This window comes from Camelina sativa, chromosome 4 (assembly GCF_030686135.1).
Source record: "Camelina sativa cultivar CO46 ecotype springtype chromosome 4, ASM3068613v1".
In the NCBI taxonomy this organism is placed as follows: domain Eukaryota; kingdom Viridiplantae; phylum Streptophyta; class Magnoliopsida; order Brassicales; family Brassicaceae; genus Camelina; species Camelina sativa.
The window spans coordinates 23,546,315-23,569,489 of record NC_141883.1 but is presented as its reverse complement, the minus strand read 5'-3'; the positions used below and the strand labels follow the sequence as shown (position 1 = coordinate 23,569,489).

The 23,175-nt window shown below is 37.5% G+C and overlaps 6 protein-coding genes across 14 annotated transcripts; 4 read left to right on the top strand and 2 right to left on the bottom strand.

Moving 5' to 3' along the window:
* Positions 1–844: 844 nt before the first annotated feature.
* Positions 845–5,030, top strand: LOC104781316 (protein LNK2). 4 transcript variants are annotated; one of them, XM_019244790.2, is made up of 9 exons: positions 845–1,003; positions 1,161–1,251; positions 1,878–2,223; positions 2,318–2,447; positions 2,798–3,080; positions 3,267–3,962; positions 4,071–4,222; positions 4,394–4,728; positions 4,835–5,030. In XM_019244790.2, the coding sequence occupies exons 2-8, from the start codon at positions 1,228–1,230 to the stop codon at positions 4,716–4,718; spliced, it is 1,956 nt and encodes a 651-aa protein (XP_019100335.2). In that variant the 5' UTR covers positions 845–1,003; positions 1,161–1,227; the 3' UTR covers positions 4,719–4,728; positions 4,835–5,030. The 4 variants fall into 4 exon arrangements, with proteins under 4 accessions (XP_019100335.2, XP_087366731.1, XP_019100333.2 ...); XM_087510605.1 differs by having other exon boundaries at positions 1,878–2,226; XM_087510606.1 differs by having other exon boundaries at positions 928–1,003; positions 1,878–2,261; positions 2,361–2,447.
* LOC104781314 (DNA-directed RNA polymerase V subunit 5C-like) lies at positions 5,000–6,984 on the bottom strand. Of its 2 annotated transcripts, XM_010505952.3 has the most exons (4): positions 6,545–6,984; positions 5,659–5,835; positions 5,374–5,487; positions 5,000–5,290 (listed from the first exon to the last, which is right to left on the bottom strand). In XM_010505952.3, the coding sequence occupies exons 1-4, from the start codon at positions 6,827–6,829 to the stop codon at positions 5,165–5,167; spliced, it is 702 nt and encodes a 233-aa protein (XP_010504254.1). In that variant the 5' UTR covers positions 6,830–6,984; the 3' UTR covers positions 5,000–5,164. The 2 variants fall into 2 exon arrangements, with proteins under 2 accessions (XP_010504254.1, XP_010504252.2); XM_010505950.3 differs by having other exon boundaries at positions 5,000–5,487; positions 6,545–6,940.
* A 258-nt stretch (positions 6,985–7,242) lies between these two features.
* LOC104781313 (F-box protein SKIP5) lies at positions 7,243–10,218 on the top strand. Of its 5 annotated transcripts, none has more exons than XR_002037745.2 (5): positions 7,243–7,530; positions 8,160–8,304; positions 8,393–8,471; positions 8,893–9,033; positions 9,377–9,606. XR_002037745.2 is itself a non-coding variant. In XM_010505949.3 (5 exons), exons 1-5 carry the CDS (start codon positions 7,362–7,364, stop codon positions 9,980–9,982), a joined length of 822 nt encoding a protein of 273 aa, XP_010504251.1. In that variant the 5' UTR covers positions 7,243–7,361; the 3' UTR covers positions 9,983–10,218. The 5 variants fall into 5 exon arrangements, 4 of the variants coding, with proteins under 4 accessions (XP_010504251.1, XP_019100332.1, XP_087366728.1 ...); XM_010505949.3 differs by lacking the exon at positions 8,893–9,033 and adding an exon at positions 9,613–10,218 and having other exon boundaries at positions 9,377–9,435; XM_019244787.2 differs by lacking the exon at positions 9,377–9,606 and having other exon boundaries at positions 8,893–9,298.
* Positions 10,219–10,554: 336 nt separating this feature from the next.
* On the top strand, positions 10,555–12,872 carry LOC104781312 (uridine 5'-monophosphate synthase). Its single transcript, XM_010505948.3, has 6 exons — positions 10,555–11,528; positions 11,640–11,723; positions 11,877–11,959; positions 12,044–12,131; positions 12,216–12,470; positions 12,562–12,872. Exons 1-6 carry the CDS (start codon positions 10,740–10,742, stop codon positions 12,691–12,693), a joined length of 1,431 nt encoding a protein of 476 aa, XP_010504250.1. The 5' UTR covers positions 10,555–10,739; the 3' UTR covers positions 12,694–12,872.
* A 168-nt stretch (positions 12,873–13,040) lies between these two features.
* On the top strand, positions 13,041–18,980 carry LOC104781309 (F-box protein At3g54460-like). Its single transcript, XM_010505946.3, is given in 9 exon segments — positions 13,041–14,059; positions 14,576–17,119; positions 17,207–17,420; positions 17,504–17,776; positions 17,861–17,920; positions 18,006–18,136; positions 18,429–18,543; positions 18,655–18,814; positions 18,817–18,980. Coding segments are annotated over 9 exon segments (4,155 nt in total). The 5' UTR covers positions 13,041–13,433; the 3' UTR covers positions 18,849–18,980.
* LOC104781310 (protein NRT1/ PTR FAMILY 5.4) lies at positions 18,840–22,897 on the bottom strand. Its single transcript, XM_010505947.3, has 6 exons — positions 22,740–22,897; positions 22,424–22,641; positions 22,072–22,323; positions 21,317–21,591; positions 19,668–20,067; positions 18,840–19,440 (listed from the first exon to the last, which is right to left on the bottom strand). The coding sequence occupies exons 1-6, from the start codon at positions 22,807–22,809 to the stop codon at positions 18,976–18,978; spliced, it is 1,680 nt and encodes a 559-aa protein (XP_010504249.2). The 5' UTR covers positions 22,810–22,897; the 3' UTR covers positions 18,840–18,975.
* Positions 22,898–23,175: the final 278 nt, after the last annotated feature.

The following is a 23,175-nucleotide window of genomic DNA, read 5'->3' as shown; positions in this document are numbered from 1 at the left end:
TTGTTAAAAAAATGTTCTTCAGAATAAGAAAGAGAAAGAGAGAGAACGTTTATTACTATGATACTATATTAACTTTGAAAGAATGTTTTCTTATTAATGAATCAGAATATACATTAGCCCTTTATATACAGTATATGATGAGTTAAATAAAACGAAGCTTAGCTCATTTATATAAACTACATATATATCTTAATAGACTAGATTTGTAGAAATTAAAACACGTGATAATTATTATCGCTATTTTTCCAAAGTTATGTTATATATAGTACTATTTTATGAGAGATTTTGTGTTACCAGTGTATTTTGTACAAGATTATTTATAATCGATTGCAACCATTTGATATCCATTGTTTCGTGATATATACAGGAAAGTGTTCAGGATAACACATGACTAACTTTAGAATACTTTTAAAATATTATTTTCTTTTGAACAAACTGATCCAAGCATATACTTTTTAATAGGTTTTAAATATGGATATATCTAAAACAGCTAAATTACTTTAAAGTTTTTGTGGTGTGTATGAATTTCTACCCCACTAAATCTAAAAGTTGAACCATGGTTCTTGTTTTTTTTTTTTTTACTTTAAAAAACATATTTACCCAAAGAAGCAAAATAAAACAGGTAACAATATATTATATTTTTGTGCCTTTTATTTCCTCGAACACTAATATGATAAAAACATTAGAGTATAAAATAAAATAAAATAAAAAGAAAGAAAATACCACAGGCAGGGAAAGTCAAAATGTGCTGTCATGGAAAATGGAATCAAAAAGTCGTAATTATTGGGTAAGTTGATCTCAGCCACATCTTTAGATACGCCTCCCTCGTCTGACGTGGCATCTTGTTCTCTCTCAGCCACTCGTTTGGCACGTGACACTTTTCCTGACTCCTCCGTCCTCAAAAAAAAAAAAAAAAAAAACTCTTTTCTTCTTCTTTGTCCACTGTGTGTTGTGTAACTCCTTTTTTCTCATATCCACCCATGAAGAAGGATTCTGAATCAAGGTTTTTGAGAAAGCTTCATCCTTTTCAGTTTATTTTTAATCGGTTTATAAAAAAAAAAACTTTTGTTATTATAAGGATTTACGTTATCCGACTTGTTAATCTTTTTTGTTTTTGTTTTTTTTTTTTCTGAATGTTTTGGTTTTTTTCCTTGGTGGAGTCGGCGATGTGTGGAGCAATCAGGGAGCTTCATATTGGGTCTGTGATTCGATTTTGCTTCTCGAGAAATGTTTGATTGGGAAGAAGAAGAGGTAAGTTCTCATCTTTTGTCTTATATCCGACTCTTGTGTTGAATTAGTATGATTTAAGGATCGGTTTTGAATCGCTCGTCCTGTAATTTATGAGTTTTCTTGTTGTATGCTTCTCCTCTGAATTGCCCTGCTCTGTGTATGTGATTGCAATGATTACGTACCACCATGCTTCTGTAGCTTTAAATTTCACTATTCACAGAGAGAAGAACGAGGTTTTTGGCTATAGTTCTGGAGATTCAATCGGTCAAGCTTTGGTCAACTGTTTTGACTGCATAAAAGAATAAAATTTGAATTTTGGTAGTTAGGGAAGGAGCCTCGGAGCTCAAGGGTATGAGAAGGAGCTTATCATTTGGAAGAGGGCTCTGCTAGCATTTTGTGTTACTTCCTGTTTTTTTTTTTCCTTGACAAAGTCACTGTTATCTAGTTTTATAGTCAAATTTCACTTTTCGATGATCAGTCAGTTTTATCTTGTGGGATTAGATGTGCCTATGTGTCAATGCTTTTTAAGCTGCTCTTGATCATGTTCTTACATCTTTATATATTCCTTGAGTTTTGGTCTCATGTAGATGGCCGATACTTGCTTGTCCCTGATCCCTATTGTTTATGGTCTTACCCTATTTTTTCAGCTTACTAATATGATATGGGGTGATAACGGTGAGACAGGCGACCATATTGTACCTTTTAAAGTAAAAAGTGAACAACTTAACAAGAAGGAACAGAGTGAAGAATCTAAGACAGCTAAGCCGGCTGAGCAAAAGATAACTGGGACTACAGTTGACCTCCATGATGATGATAAACTGGGGAGCAGTTCGGGTCATAATGTTGATGCCGGGATTCCTCAGCCAAGTTTCTGTATGACCTCATGGCCAGTTGACTCTTCGCTATCTAATGCCAGAAAAGATGATCCAGATTCGAGTGCGACTGAACTTTCAAAATGCTTAGCTGAGCCAGCTATATATGATTCATCAAGAGGTGGTGTGTTTCTTGAAAAACAGTGATGTTTTGATTGGGTACGTTCTTTCCGTTCTAATCATTTTAAAGTTGTGTGCTCACCCTGTTTTACCAGAGAAAACGTCTGAACTTGCGAAAGGCCCCGATATTTTTCATAGCACTAATGAGAGTAAAGAGCAAGGTGATTTTGATGAGTACGGTTGGGCCAACATTGGTAGTTTTGATGATCTTGATCGAATGTTCAGGTAAAACTATTTCTCATCCTGACTGAGCTACGTAGTAACTTTTCAATGACGTACTCCTTTTGTTCCATGTATGATGTGTTATATGCTGAACTAAATTCGTAACACAATCTTCAAGAACTGACAAGATATCATGTTGAAAGGAATTAGGTGAAATTAATGACAAAATCACTAGCTCCCTTATTTCATGTGTACAACTTATTTGAAAAATATGTCAAGTTGCTTCATTTGTAGAACGGGCACTAACTTGTCGCTCCACCATCTGAGATACACATTGCTAAACATCAAAGAAGATTACTTATGCACGTCGGCCTCCATCTAACACAATATCCTCACAAGTGATGATTTTGCAGCAATGATGTCCCTATATTTGGCGATGGCAGTCTCAGCGGTGCTGATGAGTTGTGGTCTTCTTCTAAAGATGTATCCAATAGTCCAAAATCGTTATCATCAATTTTGGACTCTCAAGATCTAGGGCTGGATATTAGAACTGAGTTTGAGAAACAAGAGAACCAGCAATTTCCAGTGACTGGAAAAGCCAATGGTCTGTCATCCCAAAGTGTACCGAGTGTACATGCAACCCTAAAAGCTGAGCAATATCGTGAGAACAAGGGTCAACACTCAGTTCAAGACCAGGTACTATGCTTAGCAGACTGCTGCATATTGCTCATATGTTTATGATAAAGTGAATGAAAGTATGTGCATAGTTCACTTCTGTCATTGCAGATCGGTAGCATGACTTATGTTTTCAAATTCTTAGACATTCTAATTCGTACAGCTTTACTGAGACTTCTTCGTTTCATTTCCTTTTTTTCTGACCAGCCATATCAACAAAATAAAATGATGAAGTTTACGAATATGTCTGGGAGTTCTGAGGAAGGGGCATTTCAAGATCTGTACAGTCAGAGAACTCCATCCAGGAATTCACGTAGAAAATTTGTAAATCAGTTGGCACCGCCACGATCCTCTTTGATGGCTGTTAATCTGCAGAGGGAGTCTCAAGGTTCTGGGACATCACATTATTCACATATGCCAAACCAATACATGACTACTGCTTTTGGTAATCTTACCAATCCATATTCTAGTGTGCCTGTTCTTTCGGCCGTTCAGCACCCTGATCTTAAGAATCAGTTGATGCATCCTTCCTACGATCCTGCTACTGCTACCTCCGTAAACATGGCACCAGATATCTCTGCACGGCCTTCAACAATGACACCACAGGAAAAACTAGAAAAACTAAGACGCAGACAGCAAATGCAGGCAATGCTTGCAATTCAGAGACAACAACAGCAATTTTCTCAACAGGTGCCTGTAGTAGATCAATCCATTACACAGAACTCTCTCCAAGATATCCCACTCCAGTTTGTCGACAAAACTAATCTCCAAGGGATAACTACAATGCCTTCATTTGATCCTAATTCATCTTTGGAACAAGATGATTCTGGCAACTTCACTGCTGCTATTGATAATTCTGCAGAATTCTCGGTTCTTTATCGGCTCCAGGATGTTGTAGCAAAGGTACCCAAATGATCGATTGGCTTACATGAGGACGCATATAATACTCCTACGGTACTATGTAGGTGACCTTTATGTTGGGAGTGACTAATACTCTTTCCTGTCCTGCAGTTGGATATGGGAACAAGGACTTGTATACGGGATAGCTTATTCCGGTTGGCTGGTAGCGCAGCTCAGAGACACTACACTAATGATACAGCCCACAGTAACAAGACTAGCCAGGATGACCAGGAAGTTATTCCCAGAGAAAAATCCAGATATAGGTAAGAAAGTCTGTGCATATCAATCGTTATGGTATACTTCGTATTAAGATAGTGTAAACTACATGCATACACTTTTGTACATGTGGGTTAACCTTTTATAAATCATAAATGCTACCCGTTCAGTATCAATATCAAATTGTGGTTTACTAACTCTTGTATTTGATATTACAGATATGCTGGGATGCCAGACACAGAGGCGGTAACCAATCCCACAGACAGAACTGTGGCTCATTTGCTCTTTCATAGGCCTTTTGATATGCCGGCGGCAAAACATATGGAAGGACCAGAATCACCAGCTTCTTCAAAGATGGGAAGTGAAGAAAAAGGGATTTTTCCTAAATGCAGCATACGAGAGAGTCGCTTAAATAAGCAGAAAGCTCAAGAGGAAGGACCTACAGATTCACTTGCATTAGGGAATGCACCCAACTCTGGATCCAGTTGTACTGTTGGTGAAAGGGATGTTGAAGAATCCCAAGGAAACAAAAGAAAGTTGTGAAATTTAGAAGGTTATTAATTCCTTACTATTCTCTATAATTGCGCCCATACACCCAGTAATAGAGCTTGCGGATTTATTGGTAACTAATACTCAGGTGTTGCTTTTGTTTCAATCAGTTTAGGTTGCCGGTTAGAGGAATTTCAGCAGACTAGATAACATCTCTCTGCGTTTCGTGAAACATTTTCATCATTGCTCCTTTCTTGTGAAGCTCTTAATTCATGTAATTAGATGTTCTTTTACACGTACCTCCATGACAACTACATTTTGGAAAACTCGTGTAGTTTGCTAAGTTTTTCCACATTCAAAACCAAAGTCGATCTCTTATTACAATTGTAAGCAAACATGAAACACCAAGGACAAATAACTACTGATTTCAGGAGAAGAATTAGGAAAGAGAAGGAGTGTCTCAATTAAACTTGGGGTAGCTGCAATGAATTTGCCTTTCTTCAGACGATGCATCTGTAGGTGACAAAAGACCCAACCGGTTCTTTACTGTATGTAATCCTCACCACCTGTTTTATCTTCAATCCATAGTACCTGACGAAGCTGTCACTCTCCTGCAAATAAGGAAGCTGAAATGGAGAAAAAAACATCCATTAAAATAGGGATAGGATACACAATAGATGAAGAAGCTTTGTCCAGAATTGAAACAGACATGTTTGTCCTCAAGTGCATGCTTCTTCAGCAATTGTTCTTTCTCCTTTTTGGTCAAAACCTCAATCTTTGGCTGCTGAATATGCTTTGTGATGTTGACCAACAAATCTCCTATCTGTTGGTACATTAAATAAGTGTTAACATGTGTTCAGACAATAATGTATTTTCCAATTCAGGTCTGAAGTTCATGACCCTCAATAGGATACCATTCAAGACGATCCGGGCTATAATGTCTCATCATGTAGGAAAATGGATAACTCATAACTGCTTACCCATAACTACTTACCGGGAAAGTTTCAACTGTAAAAGGGAAGGTTGTCAATTCCTTCTGGGCAAAGTGGTTCATTTTGCTCTGTAAAATCAGAATCATAGCACGCACGCCTACATTGTTGGAAACCTGACTATGAATGGCACGAAATGTTTTCACGGTGATTGGTTCAGATTCCATGAACACAACAAGGATCTGCATAAAACCAATTCAATAACCTCAATGAGAAACAGATAAAGCATGAGAAACTGTCTGGTTACATTCTCATCTCAACTAACTATCCAAACATAACGTTATAATGACAACTAAACCCTAAAATGCTGCAATCATTTCTTATTATAAAGTTATAGCAACCTCCCACAGGATACATACACGAGCACCATGTGAGGAACCTTACTGGTATAACAAATTTTCTTGGTCCCCAAGGGAAAAATCTTTAGTCCTTGAGCTTTTCCAAAACATTTACCAAAAGCTCTAAACTCAACAGAACAAGACGAAACGCAAACTATATATCTATGGAAAGACATCATTTCCCCTTACTTCCGTACACAAATAACAAGTAAAAAGATATCTGATTAACCCCTATAACTTCTCACTAGTATGATCCTCAGGCGTTTAATAGTGTCATAGAACCAAAAGGTTGAAACCTTTTGCAAAATTTCATCTCTTTGAAGTCAAACCCAAACCAAAGTTAAACCCTAAATCGAAAAAAGTCGAAGCAAACTCAAGCTGTAGACCCAAAAACCGAGAAAAGTTTAAGCCTTTTGCACATTTCCCCCCTCTTTGAAGGTGTTAGAACCCAAAATCGAAAAAAGTTGATGACTTTTTCAGATTTTCATCTATCTCAAACCAAAAACTTAGACCCAAATCGAAAAAAAGAGGTGAAAAAGAAAAAAGCTGAAACCTTTTTCCTTGGATCTGAGCGAAGAGGCACGCAGATACGGAGGCGTTCAAGGTCTGGCTTCTCACCAAAAACAGAACGAAACTCAGAAAGAGAGAGAGACAGCTCAGCTTCGTTAACTTCGTAGCCTCTGTCACGAAGCATCTCAAAAGCTGTCGTGCGAGCCAAGTAAAACCTCTTGCTTTCGACCCCTCCGTCGTCCACAGTCTTCCAAATGCAGTGGGTTCTTTCGTTAACCTTCGACTCACCATTTTCACAGCACCCTTCTTCGGCCATTTTCACCTCCATTTTTCGTCTGTCGATTCGAGAGAATTTTGCAGTTTAGACTTTAATTAGAAGAAGAGACTGGGCAGAGAGAGAGGTTTGTATGAATTTGTCTTGTCACACAACTCACAAGAGAGAGTGTGCTTTGGGCCTTTCCTATTTTTTTTATTGGCCTCATCAAAATACATCTGGACAGTCCATTGCATTAAACAACCAACGGTTACGATTTCTCTATTTTTTCTCAATTTTACTTTTAAGAAAACTCCACAAAAATCATAAATAAAAACTTTGAGAAAGTAATTTTTTTTTATAATTTTGCATATATATATTTTTTTCTTTTTTTAATTACAAAAACATTAATGAACAAAAAAAAAGCAAAACAATCTTAACCGAAGTCATAAGTTCTAAAATAGTTATGTTTTTAATTGGACCGGACATATAAAGTTATAAACAATGTCGAGATGACGTCAGTTTGGTAATTGAGTCGGCTGATATTAACGAACAATTACCAAACTACGGCGACGACAAAGGGCTCGTGCTTCTTCGTAAAGCGGCCATGGAGATTCATGAGATCTCAACAAAGCTCAACAAGGAGAGGCCTCCCAAGAGAATAGCTCAACCGAGGATGAAGAGACGAATGAAATCTGATGATTCCCTCACGTCTCTTAACAATCTTGACGATGGTTGCCTTATGCATATCCTCAGCTTCCTAGCTCCAATTCCTGGTAAATTTGGTTTCTTTTTTCGCATCTATGAATTGGGGTTTCTGATACTTTTGCACTTCTGTGTTCAATTCTGCTCTGAATCGTTTCTTTGTTGATGTTGTTTGTGATGTTTCTCCCCATTTGATCTCAATTACAATTTCACCAATTATGGCCAAATTAACAACTTTTAGACTTTGGAGATACTAATCAGATCATAATTGAATCCAATCCGTGGTATAATCTCACTCAATTTCTATAACAAATGCTCTGTTCATCTTGACTTGGTCTCTGATACAACAGTTCTGTAGTAATGTAACACTATTTGTAAGAAAGCTTTTTGTCTTTGTATTGAATTGCTATGTTTTGATCTGTATTGTGTTGTGTGAAGCTTCGAAGATTTAATATATACTTTTTTTTTTAAAGAATGATCCGTTCCTCTTGATTTGGGTGTGATACAACAGCTCTATAATAATGTTACACTATTAGTAAGAAAGCTTTTATCGTTGTATTGAATTGCTCTGTTTTGATCTGTGTTGTGTTGTGTGAAGCTTCAAAGATTTCATTTTTTTTGTTTGCATGATTGACTTGGGAATTTGTTGCGTATTACAGTCTATTTCAGTGCAGTTTGTGTATCTCTTCTGAGTGTGCAGATAGGTATAACACAGCACTCGTTTGCCACAGATGGCGATATCTGGCGTGTCATCCTCGCTTGTGGCTCCGTGTTGACCGTTTTGTTAAGGATTTAACTCAGCCTGGAGTTTTCCGCAACATTGAGTCAGCGGTATCTGCGGCAAGGTTTGTGATATTTACCTTATTATGCTCTGTAACAGTTCTTCATTATTCGTAGAAGGGTCTTAAAACCTGACCAAATTTTCACCTCTAGACCCGGCGATACCATTTTAATTGGAGCCGGTGGGAATCATCACGTTTCTAATATTCAGATTAAAAAGCCTCTTTGCCTGGTATGTTTTTGAAGGATTATATATGTCTAGTGTAATTTCTTGATATTCATGGAGATTTTTGCATTTCCATGTTATATCTCTTTCGTTTTCCATAACTTTCTCTAGAAATGCCAATGTGAATTGGTCTACTTTCACATGTTTCTTCACAAAAATTAGGATTTTATCTGAGTTCATCTATACTATTAAATTATACCAACATCTGTATAGTAGATGTTTAATATCCAAAAAATATGTGAACGTATGTATAGTCACATATCTATTCTCATGAGAGGATGGAGATCCATTCCATGCGATAGCTCTCGGCATCTGAGATCAATATGCATGGAAGAGAACAATGCTACATTTAGGTACCAAAATAGAAATGAAAGAAAACTTATGCATGCACACAGTTACTTATATCTCACATATGGAAACTATGCAGGAGCTGTTTGTAATTGAGACACTTCTAATGAATGTTAAAGAATTAGAATTTGATAACTAAAATTCCTTGACCATGGTGAGAACTCGAAAAAGAATTCAGTTCGACTTCAAAGTCTTGCATGCATTTGCCACCTGCCTCTCGGTAATGTTCCTCTTCTCATATTGGGCAATACATGGATAGAGGGTAAGCTGTAATGAAGCTATTAAAAGTAGAGCTTGGTGTAGGAATTAGGATGAGCAGATGGAGTTGCAGAATTAGATATGATAGTGATTTTATCAGGATTGTACCGAGGCGCACCATAGAACAGTACACCTCAGTGTGGATTAGGGGCTGGCTTATCAGTGTCCTTAGTTTCAATTAAGTGGAAGACTCTATGCCTTGAGGCTGAAAGAGTTCATTTTCATAGATGGATGGTATGATGTTGATGCACAAGTCCCAGTGTTCATTATTAGTTTCAGTTTTATATTATCTTCTCTATGTTCAGGTTGGTGGAGGCGAGATTCCCGATGAAACTACCCTCATCTGTTCTCGTGGTTCAGACAGGTTTGTTGATCATATTCCCTTGACGTCATTTCCTCTATGCAGTTGTTTTTAAAAATCCTTCTGGGAGGTTTTAGCTTCTTAAAAAGTTGCTGCTTAAGGCATTTCAATGTTTGTTACATTTTATTACGAAGAAGAATCTTTGGTATACGGCTTTTTGTTGTTGGGTTATTTGTGCAGTGCCCTGGAATTGCTATCGACCTGCAAGCTTGCGAATTTAACAGTGAAAGCCGAGCTCGGCTGCTGTTTGCTTCATAGGAGTGGAAGGCTAACGATTGATGGATGTGTGCTGCAATGTGAAACAAACCCTTTGGATCATCTCTCATACCCAATCGTAAGCACTGCTGGAGATGAAGATATCTTGGGCCATGTAGAAGTGGATGAAACCGTTGTTGAAAAGATCAGAGGAAACAGCGTAACGGTTTTGCAGACAAGGATCGAGGGAGGTGCAAAGGCTGTTTCGACAAGCGGAGACTTGGTCCTGCAGCGTGTTCGAGTCATGTATTCTAAGGCTTACCTCTATTTCTGGTTTGATGTAGATTATGAATGATCTTTGTTTTTTTTTTTTTTTTTTTTTTTTTAAATTAGATTACTACACTGTTTCTTTAATCTCACAAACTGTAACATTAGTAATCTGTAATGATGATGGGAAATGATCCATCTTCATTTGTACTTTGTGGTTTTCTCTTAAGACCGGACAGGTCTTCTTGTTGTATGCTTATGTTAAGAATAATGTCCCTTTTTAGGGCGAATTCAGTTTCAATTGGATTTATTCATGTTGTCTCAGTGTACCTTTTTGTAGTAAAAAAAAAAGTTTTTATTTTCTCTCACAGGTTTCTTGAATTAATGGATTTTGAAATGACATAAACAATTAATCTACTAAAATTTATTTTGAATTTTTAGCTTACAAAAAGTATAATTTTATATATAGTGAAAAAATAAAGATCTAAATGATTGGGAAATTAAATGCCTTGTGGATTTGATAATCTTCAATTTTATTATAAAAGATTCAGTACATGAGAGTTTATCTTAATATATGATAAAATTAGCATAAAAGTATAAATATGAATATGAGAAAATTTACCAAGATATTTACATGATTTCTTTTCAACAAAGTTCCCTAATGATTTATTGTAAAAAAAAAAAAAAACAGAAACAGAAAAAAAAAAACATAGAAACCCAAAAATAAAACAAAACCTAAAGTATATAAAAGCCAACACTGTCCAGTGTGCAGTCGTTTCTAAAGTCTCAACTCCTCTCCTCTCTCAAAAGCCATCGAATCCAATACCAAAAGCAGAAGAAGAAGCATGTCAGCCATGGAAGCACTGATTCTCCAGCTTCACGAAATCGGCGCCGTGAAATTCGGAAACTTCAAGCTCAAATCCGGAATCTTCTCTCCGGTTTACATCGACCTCCGTCTCATCGTCTCTTACCCTTCCCTCTTAACACAGATCTCTCAAACTCTCATCTCTTCACTTCCTCCTTCCGCGACCTTCGACGTAGTCTGTGGTGTACCTTACACTGCTCTCCCTATCGCCACCGTTGTCTCTGTCTCCAATGGTATCCCTATGCTTATGCGCCGTAAGGAGATTAAAGACTACGGAACATCCAAAGCCATTGAAGGTATCTTCGAAAAGGATCAAACTTGTTTGATAATCGAAGATCTTGTAACCAGTGGCGCCTCTGTTCTCGAGACTGCTGCGCCTCTTCGTTCTGTTGGGTTAAAGGTTAGTGATGCTGTGGTTTTGATCGATAGGCAACAAGGTGGTAGGGAGAATTTAGCGGAGAATGGGATTAAGCTTCATTCGATGATTAAGTTGACGGATATGGTTAGGGTTTTGAAGGAAAAGGGCAAAATTAAAGAGGAGGATGAAGTGAATTTGCTTAAGTTTTTGGAAGAGAACAGTAGGGTTAGTGTTCCAAGTGTGGAGAAAGCAAAGCCGAAGCCTAGGGTTTTAGGATTTAAGGAAAGGTCTGAGCTTTCCAAGAATCCGGCGGGGAAGAAACTGTTTGATATTATGTTGAAGAAGGAAACTAATCTCTGCTTAGCTGCTGATGTTGGAACTGCTGCTGAGTTGCTTGAAATCGCTGAGAAGGTTAGAATCATTTTGTATTTTGATTCTTCTGATTGAAATTTTAAGACTTCTTCATATGAATTACTATGTTTTTAGTGACATCTTCTTTCAAATGTTTGTGTGTTTATGAAGGTTGGACCAGAGATTTGTCTCTTGAAGACTCATGTTGATATTTTGCCTGATTTCACACCTGACTTTGGTTCTAAACTCCGTGCGGTAAATACTTTGCTTACACACATCTGTTTCTTTGATAGGTTTAGTTACTTTAAGTGAAGATTGTAATCTCTACAAATAAGCATGAGTCTCATGTCTGTTATTGTTCAGCTGGTCTGCAATATGTCGTTGATCCATTGTTTATGGTTACTTTAGATTGCAGACAAGCACAAATTTCTCATCTTTGAGGATCGCAAGTTTGCAGACATTGGTAACACTGTCACAATGCAGTATGAAGGGTATTTTTTCTACATTATGTCACTTAGCCTTTATTCAAGTCTTTTCGAGTTTTCGTGTGCCTGATTCTTCTGGTTTGTTCGCAGAGGCATCTTTAAAATATTGGAGTGGGCTGATATTATAAACGCTCATATAATATCGGGGCCAGGAATCGTGGAGGGCCTGAAATTGAAGGTAAATTTCATTTCTCTTTCTAACCTGATGATTACTGATTCTTTTGTTTTAATAATCTTTTGTTGCGTTCTTATATGATTGTAGGGTATGCCTCGTGGTAGAGGTCTGCTTTTGCTTGCTGAAATGAGCTCTGCAGGTAACCTTGCTACAGGAGACTACACAGCAGCAGCTGTGAAAATCGCAGAGGCTCATTCCGATTTCGTGATGGGATTCATCTCGGTGAATCCTGCTTCTTGGAAATGCGGATATGTGTATCCGTCTATGATTCATGCAACGCCTGGTGTTCAAATGGTGAAAGGTGGTGATGCACTTGGTCAGCAGTATAACACTCCACACTCTGTGACTCTCTCTCCCCCCTACCCAACTTTTACATCCATAGTTAGCATTCTAGTCGGTATCTAAGTACCGATTGCTCTTTTGCTTATTTCAGGTGATTACAGAGAGGGGAAGTGATATTATAATCGTGGGACGAGGAATCATAAAGGCAGACAACCCAGCAGAGACGGCTCACGAGTATAGAGTTCAAGGCTGGAATGCATACTTGGAGAAATGCTCTCAGTAGATTCCAAACTGAGATATGCCTGAGGTTTTTGATTATGTGTTCTAGTGCTATAAGATTGTGCTAGTATTGTGTGACTTCTGTGAGGATGGATTTTAAAGACTTATGTCTCGTTGATTGTTCTTCACTTGATCACATTTCTCAATAATAATAATAAAGTGACGCTTGGAGAGTTGATCTCATATGATGTGTACGTTTTCGATTGTCAAATTGTGTTGGTCTCATAATATCTGGATCCTTTGGATTTGGCTGTAGCTGTCCAAAAATGTTTAAAATCTATAAAACTCAAACCACTCGATGGATTCCAAACACTCTCTACGTGCTTATCTTCTCTTCTTAAAAGTGAATTAAGAGACTTGAATTTGATCACCTTCTCCCCACTGGTGTTCTTTCGTGTTTGCTACCTGCGTAATCCATTTACGAACGTGTTTGTTGTAATTTACGGATTAAAGAAGTACACGTAGGATTAAAGGAGTACACGTGTAGCTATATTAGTGGTTAACGAGCCACCGGTGAAAGGTATAAGAGATTTAAAAAAATCATAAGCCCTAATTTATTAGTCACTTTTTGTTCTTCTTATTATTGATTTCGTGTTTTGTCTGAGAGAGAGCTCCGAAACCAGAAAAAAAAAAAAAAAAAAAAAAAAAAAAAAAAAAAAAAAAAACACACACAAAAAGATGAGATTTTTTCCAAGAAATCAATAAAGCCCTAACGATCTCTGCATTCGATTTTGGATTCTGACGATGGCGGTTTCCGTTGAAATCGATGGTCACAAACTCTGTGGTTTTCTCTGTACCGTTCTTTCCGTTGATTCGCCTGATCTTCTTCAATTGGGCTCATCTTGTTCCATCTTCAATGACGGTTCCGTCACCGGATTCAAATCCGACAATGGCATCATCTTATCCCTAATCAACCCCACCTCTAATCTCAAACCCCTAATTTCGTCTGAAGGTGATCATGATGATGCTGAGGATTGTGGATTAATTAAAGGCGGTGGATTAGAGACTCCACAGAAACGGCGCAAGTGCGTTGAGCGAGGGAGTAGTAGTAATAGTAGTGGTACACGAAAGTCTCTGAAATCGAAGAGACGGGTTTCATCGGGGAGCAAGGAGAAGACCGGAGGGGGAAGGAAGAGGGGAAGGTGTATAGGTTTGGTGAATGGAAGCATAAGTGTAGTGCAGCAACTTCACGCTTTGGTTGCTTATAAATGTTTGAAGATCTTTTCTCGAGTTGTGAAGGTTGATAAGGGTGAGAATGGAGAAGAAAGAACTGTGGTGCTAGTGGATGTTTACCTGCCTATTGCATTGTGGTCCGGATGGCAATTTCCCAAATCCCAAGCTACCGCTGCTGCAGTGTTTAAGCACTTGAGGTAATTTTTTTTGACTCAGTAAATCCTTCTGTAGCTAGGAGATTAAGTGGATATGTTCAGTTGCATGGTTTATAGAATTCTGAGGTGTGTTGTATTTACTTTGGCAATCTACTGTTGAGCTACGTCAAAACAGGTTTACTTTTTGTATAAGCAATGCTGTTTCTTGTTCCTAGTAACGGAAGTTAAGTAGATCAACTTACGACTATATCTGCGGTGATATATGTAGTTACGTCTCCTCTTATTATGTCTGGGCAAAGTTGCATTTCATAAACTTTGACTCTTTTTTGTGCCTACATATTTTATATTGGATATCTGGCATATCTTAATAAGTATCTCCGTAGGAGTGTCCTTAGGGGTGTATCATTTTTTTCTTCTGTATTACTACAATGATCTTTATGTTGACATGACATGCCAAATTGTAATGCATCTATTGCTATCATGAATGGAAACTTCTTTTGTGGATGGGTGTGAATAGATACTTCTCTCGCATTTTTAATGAGTTTTAGTTCTTTGCAGCTGTGACTGGGGACTGAGAGTCTCAATCCTTAATGGGCAAAGTATTTGGGAAGAGGCCAATGGAAGAATTAAGGCCATCTGGGATCTATCTGACTGCCATGTGTTTGATTGCAAATTACTCTGTTATGCCCCAGATTCTCCAAAAAGAAGATTATTTAGACTACATGAAATCTTTAAGAGCTTGCCCAGTCCACGATATAATGATGTGTCTGATTCTTCTAGAGTATTACCGTCTACTGAATCTTGTGCATCTGGTATATGGGATCTCTCAGATGACGTTCTGATAAGCATACTGATGAAACTTGATTTGAAGGAACTCGTTAGCATTGCAGCAGTCTGCCGTCTCCTCAGATCATTGACCTCTGTAATTGTGCCATGTATGAATTTAAAACTCTTTCCTCATCAGCAGGCAGCGGTTGGTTGGATGCTGGAACGTGAGAGGAAAGCTGAAGTTTTCTCACATCCCCTTTACTTGAACTTTGATACTGAGGATGGTTATAGTTTCTATGTGAATTCTGTGACTGGTGATATAATCACTGAGGCAGCTCCCATGGTCAAGGATTTCCGTGGGGGAATGTTCTGTGATGAACCAGGTCTCGGGAAGACTATCACAACATTATCCCTTATCCTAAAGACGCTGGGAACAATGGCTGATCCGCCTGAGGGACTTCCTATCGTTTGGTGTACACATAGAGGTGACAAGAATTGTGCCTATTATGAGTTCACGAGTGACCAGTTCACTTCTAACGGTATGTTAACAGTTAAGAGGTTTCTAAGTCCAAGCAGTTGTCGAAACCAGTTTTCTTTTGAAGCCTTACGTCCGCAGCTGGAGTCAAAATCGTTGCCACTTAAGCAAGCTAGGCTGATGGATCAAACATTTGAGTCGAAGAACCCAAACTTTGAAAACGAATTTGAAACTCACATCCCTGCTTCCCTGGATTTGAAAGCTCAATCTAGAAAGAGCTTGGGTGATGTCAGAAAAAATCTCTTGCATGCATACAATGGCGCATCTGAGTTCTCCGAAGTGTTGGAAACTAAAAGAATCGGTAGTTGGAAGAAATGTGGTATGATAACTGGTTGCAAGAGAAAGGGTCCTACGGATTCGGATGTGGAAAGCGATATTTGGATACAGTGTGATTCTTGCTCAAAGTGGCGGAGAATAATAGATGAAGGTGTATCTGCTACTGGTTCTGCATGGTTTTGTAGCAACAATGGTGACCCTGCATATCAGAGTTGTAATAATCCTGAAGAATTATGGGATAGATCTCAACCCATAAAATACTTGCAAGGGTTTGTTACTAAGGGAGCCTCTGGTGAAGAAAAGGATAATATCTCTTTCTTCACCAGTGTCCTTCGGGAACACAAGTCTGCAGTAAACTCAACGGTAAAGAAAGCCTTACTTTGGCTTGCTAAACTCCCTCTTGAGAAGCTTTCACAGATGGAAACAGTTGGCTTATCTGGTCCAGTGTTGGGTTTGAATAAAGATGCCCTTGGGTTCCAGAGAATATTTCGAGCATTTGGTCTTAAGAGTAGAGTTGATAAGGGTGTCATCAAATGGTTTTACCCCAAGTTTCTGGAGAACTTAGTATTTGATGTACCTGCCCTCAAAGTTGCTCTCTGTCAGCCGCTTGATACAGTTAGACTGTATTTGTCAAAAGCAACTCTAATTGTCGTCCCCTCAAATTTAGTTAATCATTGGATAACACAGATCGAGAAACATGTTAGCCCTGATCAGCTTCGTATTCTCCTTTGGACGGACCATAGACAAATTTCTCCACACAGCTTGGCTTGGGATTATGATGTTGTAATCACAACTTTTAGTCGCTTAAGTGCAGAATGGAATCCACGGAAGAAAAGCCCAATGATCCAAGTGCATTGGCTTAGGGTCATACTAGATGAAGGACACACTCTTGGTTCTAGTGTCAGTTTGACAAATAAATTTCAGATGGCTGTTTCTCTGATAGCTTGTAATCGTTGGCTATTGACAGGAACACCAACCCCCAACACGCCAAATAGCCAGCTTTCACATCTCCAACCTCTTTTAAAGTTTCTTCATGAGGAAGTATATGGAGAAAATTTAAAGTTTTGGGAAGCTGGCATCCTTAGACCATTTGAAGCAGAAATAGAGGAGGGTCGTTTGCGTTTACTACAGCTGCTTCAGAGATGCATGATAAGTTCCAGAAAGAAAGATCTGCAGATGATTCCTCCATGCATCAAGAAGTTGACATATCTTAATTTCGTTCCAGGGCATGCAAGAAGCTACAATGAACTAGTGGAGACAGTTAGGCGTAATATCTTATTAGCTGATTGGAATGATCCATCTCATGTAGAAAGTCTGCTTAACTCTAAACAGTGGAAATTTCGAAGCAATACCATCAGAAATGTTAGACTATCTTGCTGTGTGGCTGGGCATATGAAAATGACTGACGCTGGTCATGATATTAAAGAGACAATGGATGCTTTACTTGACAGGGGTCTGGAACTTTCGACAGAGGAGTTTAATATTATTCAAAATAGCCTTATTAGTGGCTGTAACTGTAAAAGGTATGTCTTAAATCCAATGTTTGCATTAGTTTAGGGTATTTGACTCAAGTATCTAACTTCGCTTTTGTTTCTCAACCTTACAAATAGATGTGGGGAATGGTGCCGACTTCCTGTAATCACTCCATGTAGACACCTACTGTGCCTTGATTGTGTTGCTCTTGATAGCGAAAGGTGTACTATTCCTGGTTGTGGACACTTATATGAGATGCAAACTCCTGAAACGTTGGCTCGACCAGAGAATCCAAATCCAAAGTGGCCTGTGCCAAAGGATCTTATTGAGTTACAGCCTTCATATAATCAGGTAGATATGCGTATAAATAATCTTATGAGTTAATGACTTGGTTCCTGGAATGGTATAGTCAAATGCATTACTTTATTTTTCAGGATACCTGGAATCCTGACTGGCAATCTACGTCCAGCAGTAAAGTCAGTTATCTAGTAGATAGGCTGAGGAAGTTACAGGAGGGTAATAGAAAAAGCATTTTGTCTTTCAACAAAACTGACAATGACAACCTGGAAGACAATCCCCCGGGTACCTCGGAAGCCTTTTCGGGGAAAGAGTTCCATGGACAGGATTGTGGATCTCAGATGGTACTTGTTGATAAAGTGTTGATTTTCTCTCAATTTCTTGAGCATATTCACGTGATTGAACAACAGGTACTTACCTTGTATTTATAACGTGATTCTTTAATTTTCCTTTGTGTTTTAACCTTTGATCAATTTTATATCATGCTTTTGTAGTTGACAACTGCTGGCATCAAGTTTGGTAAAATGTACAGTCCAATGCCATCGTGTAATAAGGTACTTGACTGTTGATTTTTATTTCTTTCTCACATCATCTTGCAATCCTTGTAAAGTCAAATAACTTTCGAATTCAACTTTTCAGATGAAATCTCTGGCAATGTTCCAGAACGATGCTGATTGCATGGCACTTTTGATGGATGGAAGTGCTGCCCTTGGTCTTGATTTGAGCTTTGTAACACATGTATTCCTGATGGAACCAATCTGGGATAAAAGGTACGACTTTGAGCAATTTTGCATTCAGATATCAGTAACAAATATAAAACCTAATGGTCTTCTATTTTTCACTTCATAATTCCTGAAACATATTGTTCTAAATTTTTGGAGTTTCTGGAGTGAATCATTTGGCCGTTCTATATACTTATCTTGTATGGATAAATCTAAAAGCTATTTTGAGTGGTTAACAGTTTGATTCTTCGTGGCAATGCCTTTTATATTTTCCGTATCTGGTCAAATATTTTTCCATTCCATGGTGTTGCTGACTCCTACAATGTGTTCAAATGAGCAGCATGGAAGAGCAAGTCATCAGTCGTGCTCATCGGATGGGTGCAAAGCGCCCTATTTATGTCGAAACCTTAACCATGCGTGGCACGATTGAAGAACAAATGATGAGATTCCTAGAGGTACGGTTACTGTTTTTCCTTATTGCTCCATAATTAGATAAAAGCTCGGACATGCATTTGCTGAAAGTCTGAGATTTGTCTACATGTCAATATGTGCATTGTTTTATGCAGGATGTAGAAAAGAATGATAGATTATTGAGTGGAGATTACGTAAAAGCGGAGGAGAAGACAACACGGTGCCGTCGAACGCTACATGACTTGGCAGAAAGCAATTACCTATCCCATCTTAGCTTTGTCCGATCTGATGGCAAAATGGAATTCGCAGCTTCGCAGTTGCAGGTTTAAAAGATCACCAATTAGCTTAAGAAAGTAAGTTTATTTTGTAATCACAAGTAAATGTTACACATTTTTTAGTTTTGATATAATTAGGAGAAACACAAGGCCGATATTGGAATATAAAGATGCTTCAAAATCGTTTCAAAACATCTTTGATCAAACTTCTCTTTCGCTTTCAACATCATCAGCTTTGTCTTGCAGTTTCTTGTAGACAAAACGGTTAGCTATGAACAGATAGAAACAGAGGCTCACAGCATTTAACGATGCGATTACCCAATAAAAGTAATCAAGATGTGCTTTGTTAAGGTTGTTGACGAGCCATTCTTCACCGTGGCTTTTGCTGATTGTTTGAACGGTTGATATAATCCCGGTACTAACAAAACTTCCAACTCCAACAACACTAATAAATATCGCTGCACCAATACTTCTCATAGTTTCAGGCATTTGATCATAGAAAAGCTCTTGCATACCAACGATAGTGAATACGTCGCCAATACCAACTAGTATGTATTGGGGAAGTAACCACAAGCTACTCATTGGAACAACTTCTTTTGGAGAGTCAATTAATCCATGATCTCTTGCAACTCTAAGTCTCTTTGCCTCCACAAGCCCGCATATCATCTGTTATAAAAAATGCAAGTCCATAAAATTTTAGGTCATTCATAATTTCATGTGATTACTTAGATTTATATTAGTCTATTGTGGACCAAAACTTAGAAGGTGTGAACGAAATACGCTTTAGTTTGCTCCATCTGTTGTCACAATTCAAAACCAAAGAATGATACCATGATACTAACAACTGTACGTATATAAAGAGTTCTAGTAGGATAATTCACAATTCACTTTACCATGTTAAAAGTAGCGACAAATAAGCCAACGCCGATTCTCTGGAGAGATGTGATTCCAGAATGGTGATTGGTGATCTTACGGACCATAGGGACAAAAACTCTGTCGTAAAGGGGAATGAGGATGAGGATGGTGACACCAACAATGCTTTGGAAGGCAGCAGGAGGAATGGTGAAGTGATCTCCGATGGTTCTGTTCATCATGCTTCCTTGCTTTAGGAAGAATGTGTTGAGCTGAGCGAGTGTGGCACAGAACATTATCAAGCTTATCCAAATTGGTATGAGCCTCAATATTAGCTTTACTTCTTCCACTTGGTTCACGGAACATAACCTCCATGGGTTTCTTTTTTTGGTTGAAGTATCATGATCAATCTCATCAATAATTGTAGCTTTATCAAGAAATCTGCAGTGTTAAAAATTGATATAATATCCTATAATTACTGGTAGATATCATTAAACAATTTATTTAAAAAAATAATGTCTATTAGATGCAATGATTTCTATCTTCCTTCACCTCTGTTTATCACCCTTTCAAAACGAATTAACACTTGCAAAAAGTTAAATGTAATGCCAAAGTCATATTTCTTTTGTTCTCATATGGTCTATTGATATTAATCTTTATTAAGTTTCATGAATTTCAAGTCAAAACCCATTGATAATAAATAAATTAATGCATTTTCCTTATAAATTCCTCAAGTTCCTCCTCATTTTTCGATATGAGATATTTCTCTACTTTCCCCGAAAAAAAAAATCAATTTTCTTTACTTAATTTTTTTTTTCTAACTTGAGTTCTGAAGCAGTATATTCAAATTCAAAGCTCCAAAATTCTAAATTAAGAACAATTACTGTCATTATCCTGCTAACTTAAGAACGTGGCGTTGTACGATTTCATTGAGTAATAGCCCAATGATAATAGTAACTTTTCAATGATAAAAGCTTATTTAATTGTACTATTCATTTTTTTCTATGTTAAGTTAATACAGCTAGCTTGCTAAGCATCTTCACGTGACCCATGCACGTTCAAAGAGAAGAATATAGGAAATGCTCCGAATAATTTCCAAGTTTTTAAGTGAACTAACCAATTAATTAATACCGTTGCAGCTTACCGATTTGTGTTAGTACGATTGTATCAAAAATTATATTTGAATCTATAAAATATGTGTGCGTGATATCGTAAAAAGCAAAACCCAGTGTTAAACAAACAAACTTTCAATAATGACATAAAAATATGTAATAAGAATCATAATATATAACTCATTCAAATCATTAATAGAAATCATATGGAAGTATGGAACCCTAATTTTTTAAAATCATTAAATAGATTCCAATGTCATACATTACCATTAGAATGATATAGTTTTAAAATTTTATTGTTTCTTGATATCTTCACAAATTTAAAGATAAAAAATTCGAAAAAAGTCAAGGAAAAAAAAAAAGATTTTATCAGCGGGAAATCTACAAACACATAATTATTGAATCGATGGTACAACAGGTGTCCGTCCATCCAACGAGTCAGTTCCAATATTATAACACTAAGATGCATATGATGTGTCCATAAAACCAGCAGGTTGGACCACTTCGGAGATATCAATTTTTCATTTAGAAAGGTTGACATAAATGTTTATAAATAGAAAGTAATGTAACGTAAGTACCTGAATTGATTGGTTCTGGCAAGAAGATATACTATCTTACTAGCATTTGTTGACGCTGACTCGTCCTCATCGTAGCAGAGGCCATAGTGGTGGCTCGTGGAGCTCAATCTCCATTTTTTTAGAGCAGCGACGATGACCTGAGCTACTCTCGTGAGAGGGCTTCCCACCGGAACTGCTTGCTTTCGATATTTCGGAATTCCGATTAGAAATATCGTTATACCTATTCCTACACTTCCTGCTATTATGCTGAATCCTATTGACCAACTCACTCGTTCCTGTTCATATTATAAGAATATATGATGAAGAAATGTTTTCTGCAGAGTTTACATATCCTATTCAATGAAGTTAGAAATTATTATCATTATCTAAAATTCCCGTACGTACCAACCATGTTAGTAATTATTATGCCAACCAATTTTGAAATATTTATATGAAAAAGTTAACGTATATATGTAGACCAAATTTGTTTAAAAAAAAAAAAAAAATTAGAATACATTTATCAAAGTTCTACTAGTACATTGATTATAGGAAATCATCGATCTCTCTTTATCTATGTACACATATCTAGCTAGCTTTCTTAGCTCGCTAACGTGATTAGATTAATTATTGAAACCATCATATGAATAAATATCTCTTACGATAATTAAGCTAATGATCCTCCCAAAATAAAGGGAGTTAATGTTTGATTTGAGATGTAATTGAGAAAGTCAACAAAAATAAAATTTACTGACAATAAGATAAAAAAAGAGATATACCTGAATGAAGATGAGAGCAAGAACAGCTATGGAAGAACTAAGGACGATGGCCAAGTACCAATAATTGAAGAATGATGTTTTTGCGGCCTTCTCATCTGCGTTGGCCTCTCCGAACTGGTCAGCCGCGAAGGTCATAACGCATAGCTTGTGTCCTCCTTCTCCAACCGCCATCACATACAATGCCATAAAGAACACCTTTTCTCTCATCCTCCGCGCCACAACCGTCACAGACAATGGCAACATTACCATTCCCTGGAAATTAATTATTTGATTAGTGTATTCATATTAATTAGTCTTTATTTCGATATGAGATCTTGAAAACATGATAAAGAGTTAAGGTCTAGGATCAGACAAAAAGATAGATGAAAGAAGACAAGAGAACGGTTTTGAAGCGGCCTAGGATTGAGTCTGCTAGAAAACCCCCGAGAATAGGGAACATGCAAGAAACACCGATCCATGTGTTGATCTGCTTGGCCGCGGTGGCCGTGGACTGGCCAAGCTCGTTTGTTAGAAACGTTAATAGGTTGCTTGCAAGACCGTAGAACGCAAATCTCTCTGTCATCTCCACAACTGCATAGATTGATCATGTATGAATTATGCGGTTTCAAATGATCGGTTGAATTTTGCAAGAAAAAACAAATTAAATCCTTGAGAGATATCACACGTACCGATGATGAAAATGGCAGCGTTCCAGCCTCCCCTGGTTCGTTTAATGATGAGGGCGGTTGAATCTGCCATGGCTGAGTGAGCAAAGTCGAAGCACCGAGATTATTGTGAGTGTATCTAGACGTTTTGCTATAGGTTTGGAGATCACCGATCGAGATGTCCTTTTTTATATTTGAAATTTGATTCTGATCTCTCTCGAAGTAAGTTTTTCTATTGCATGTGTTTGTTTAATATCTTTTCTACATTCCTTAAATTAATGTATTGTGACTTGTGAGGGGTCTCTTTGATAAAAAGGTTTCCAAAGGTGGTTTAGCTTAATAAGTTTTTCTATTTGTTCAAGGAAAAAAAGGTTTATATTGATGGTGGCTGGGCTAGGTGTAATACTTTTTTTCAACTAATAAAATCTATAGTTTTCTATTTCTTATGTAATCGCAAAAA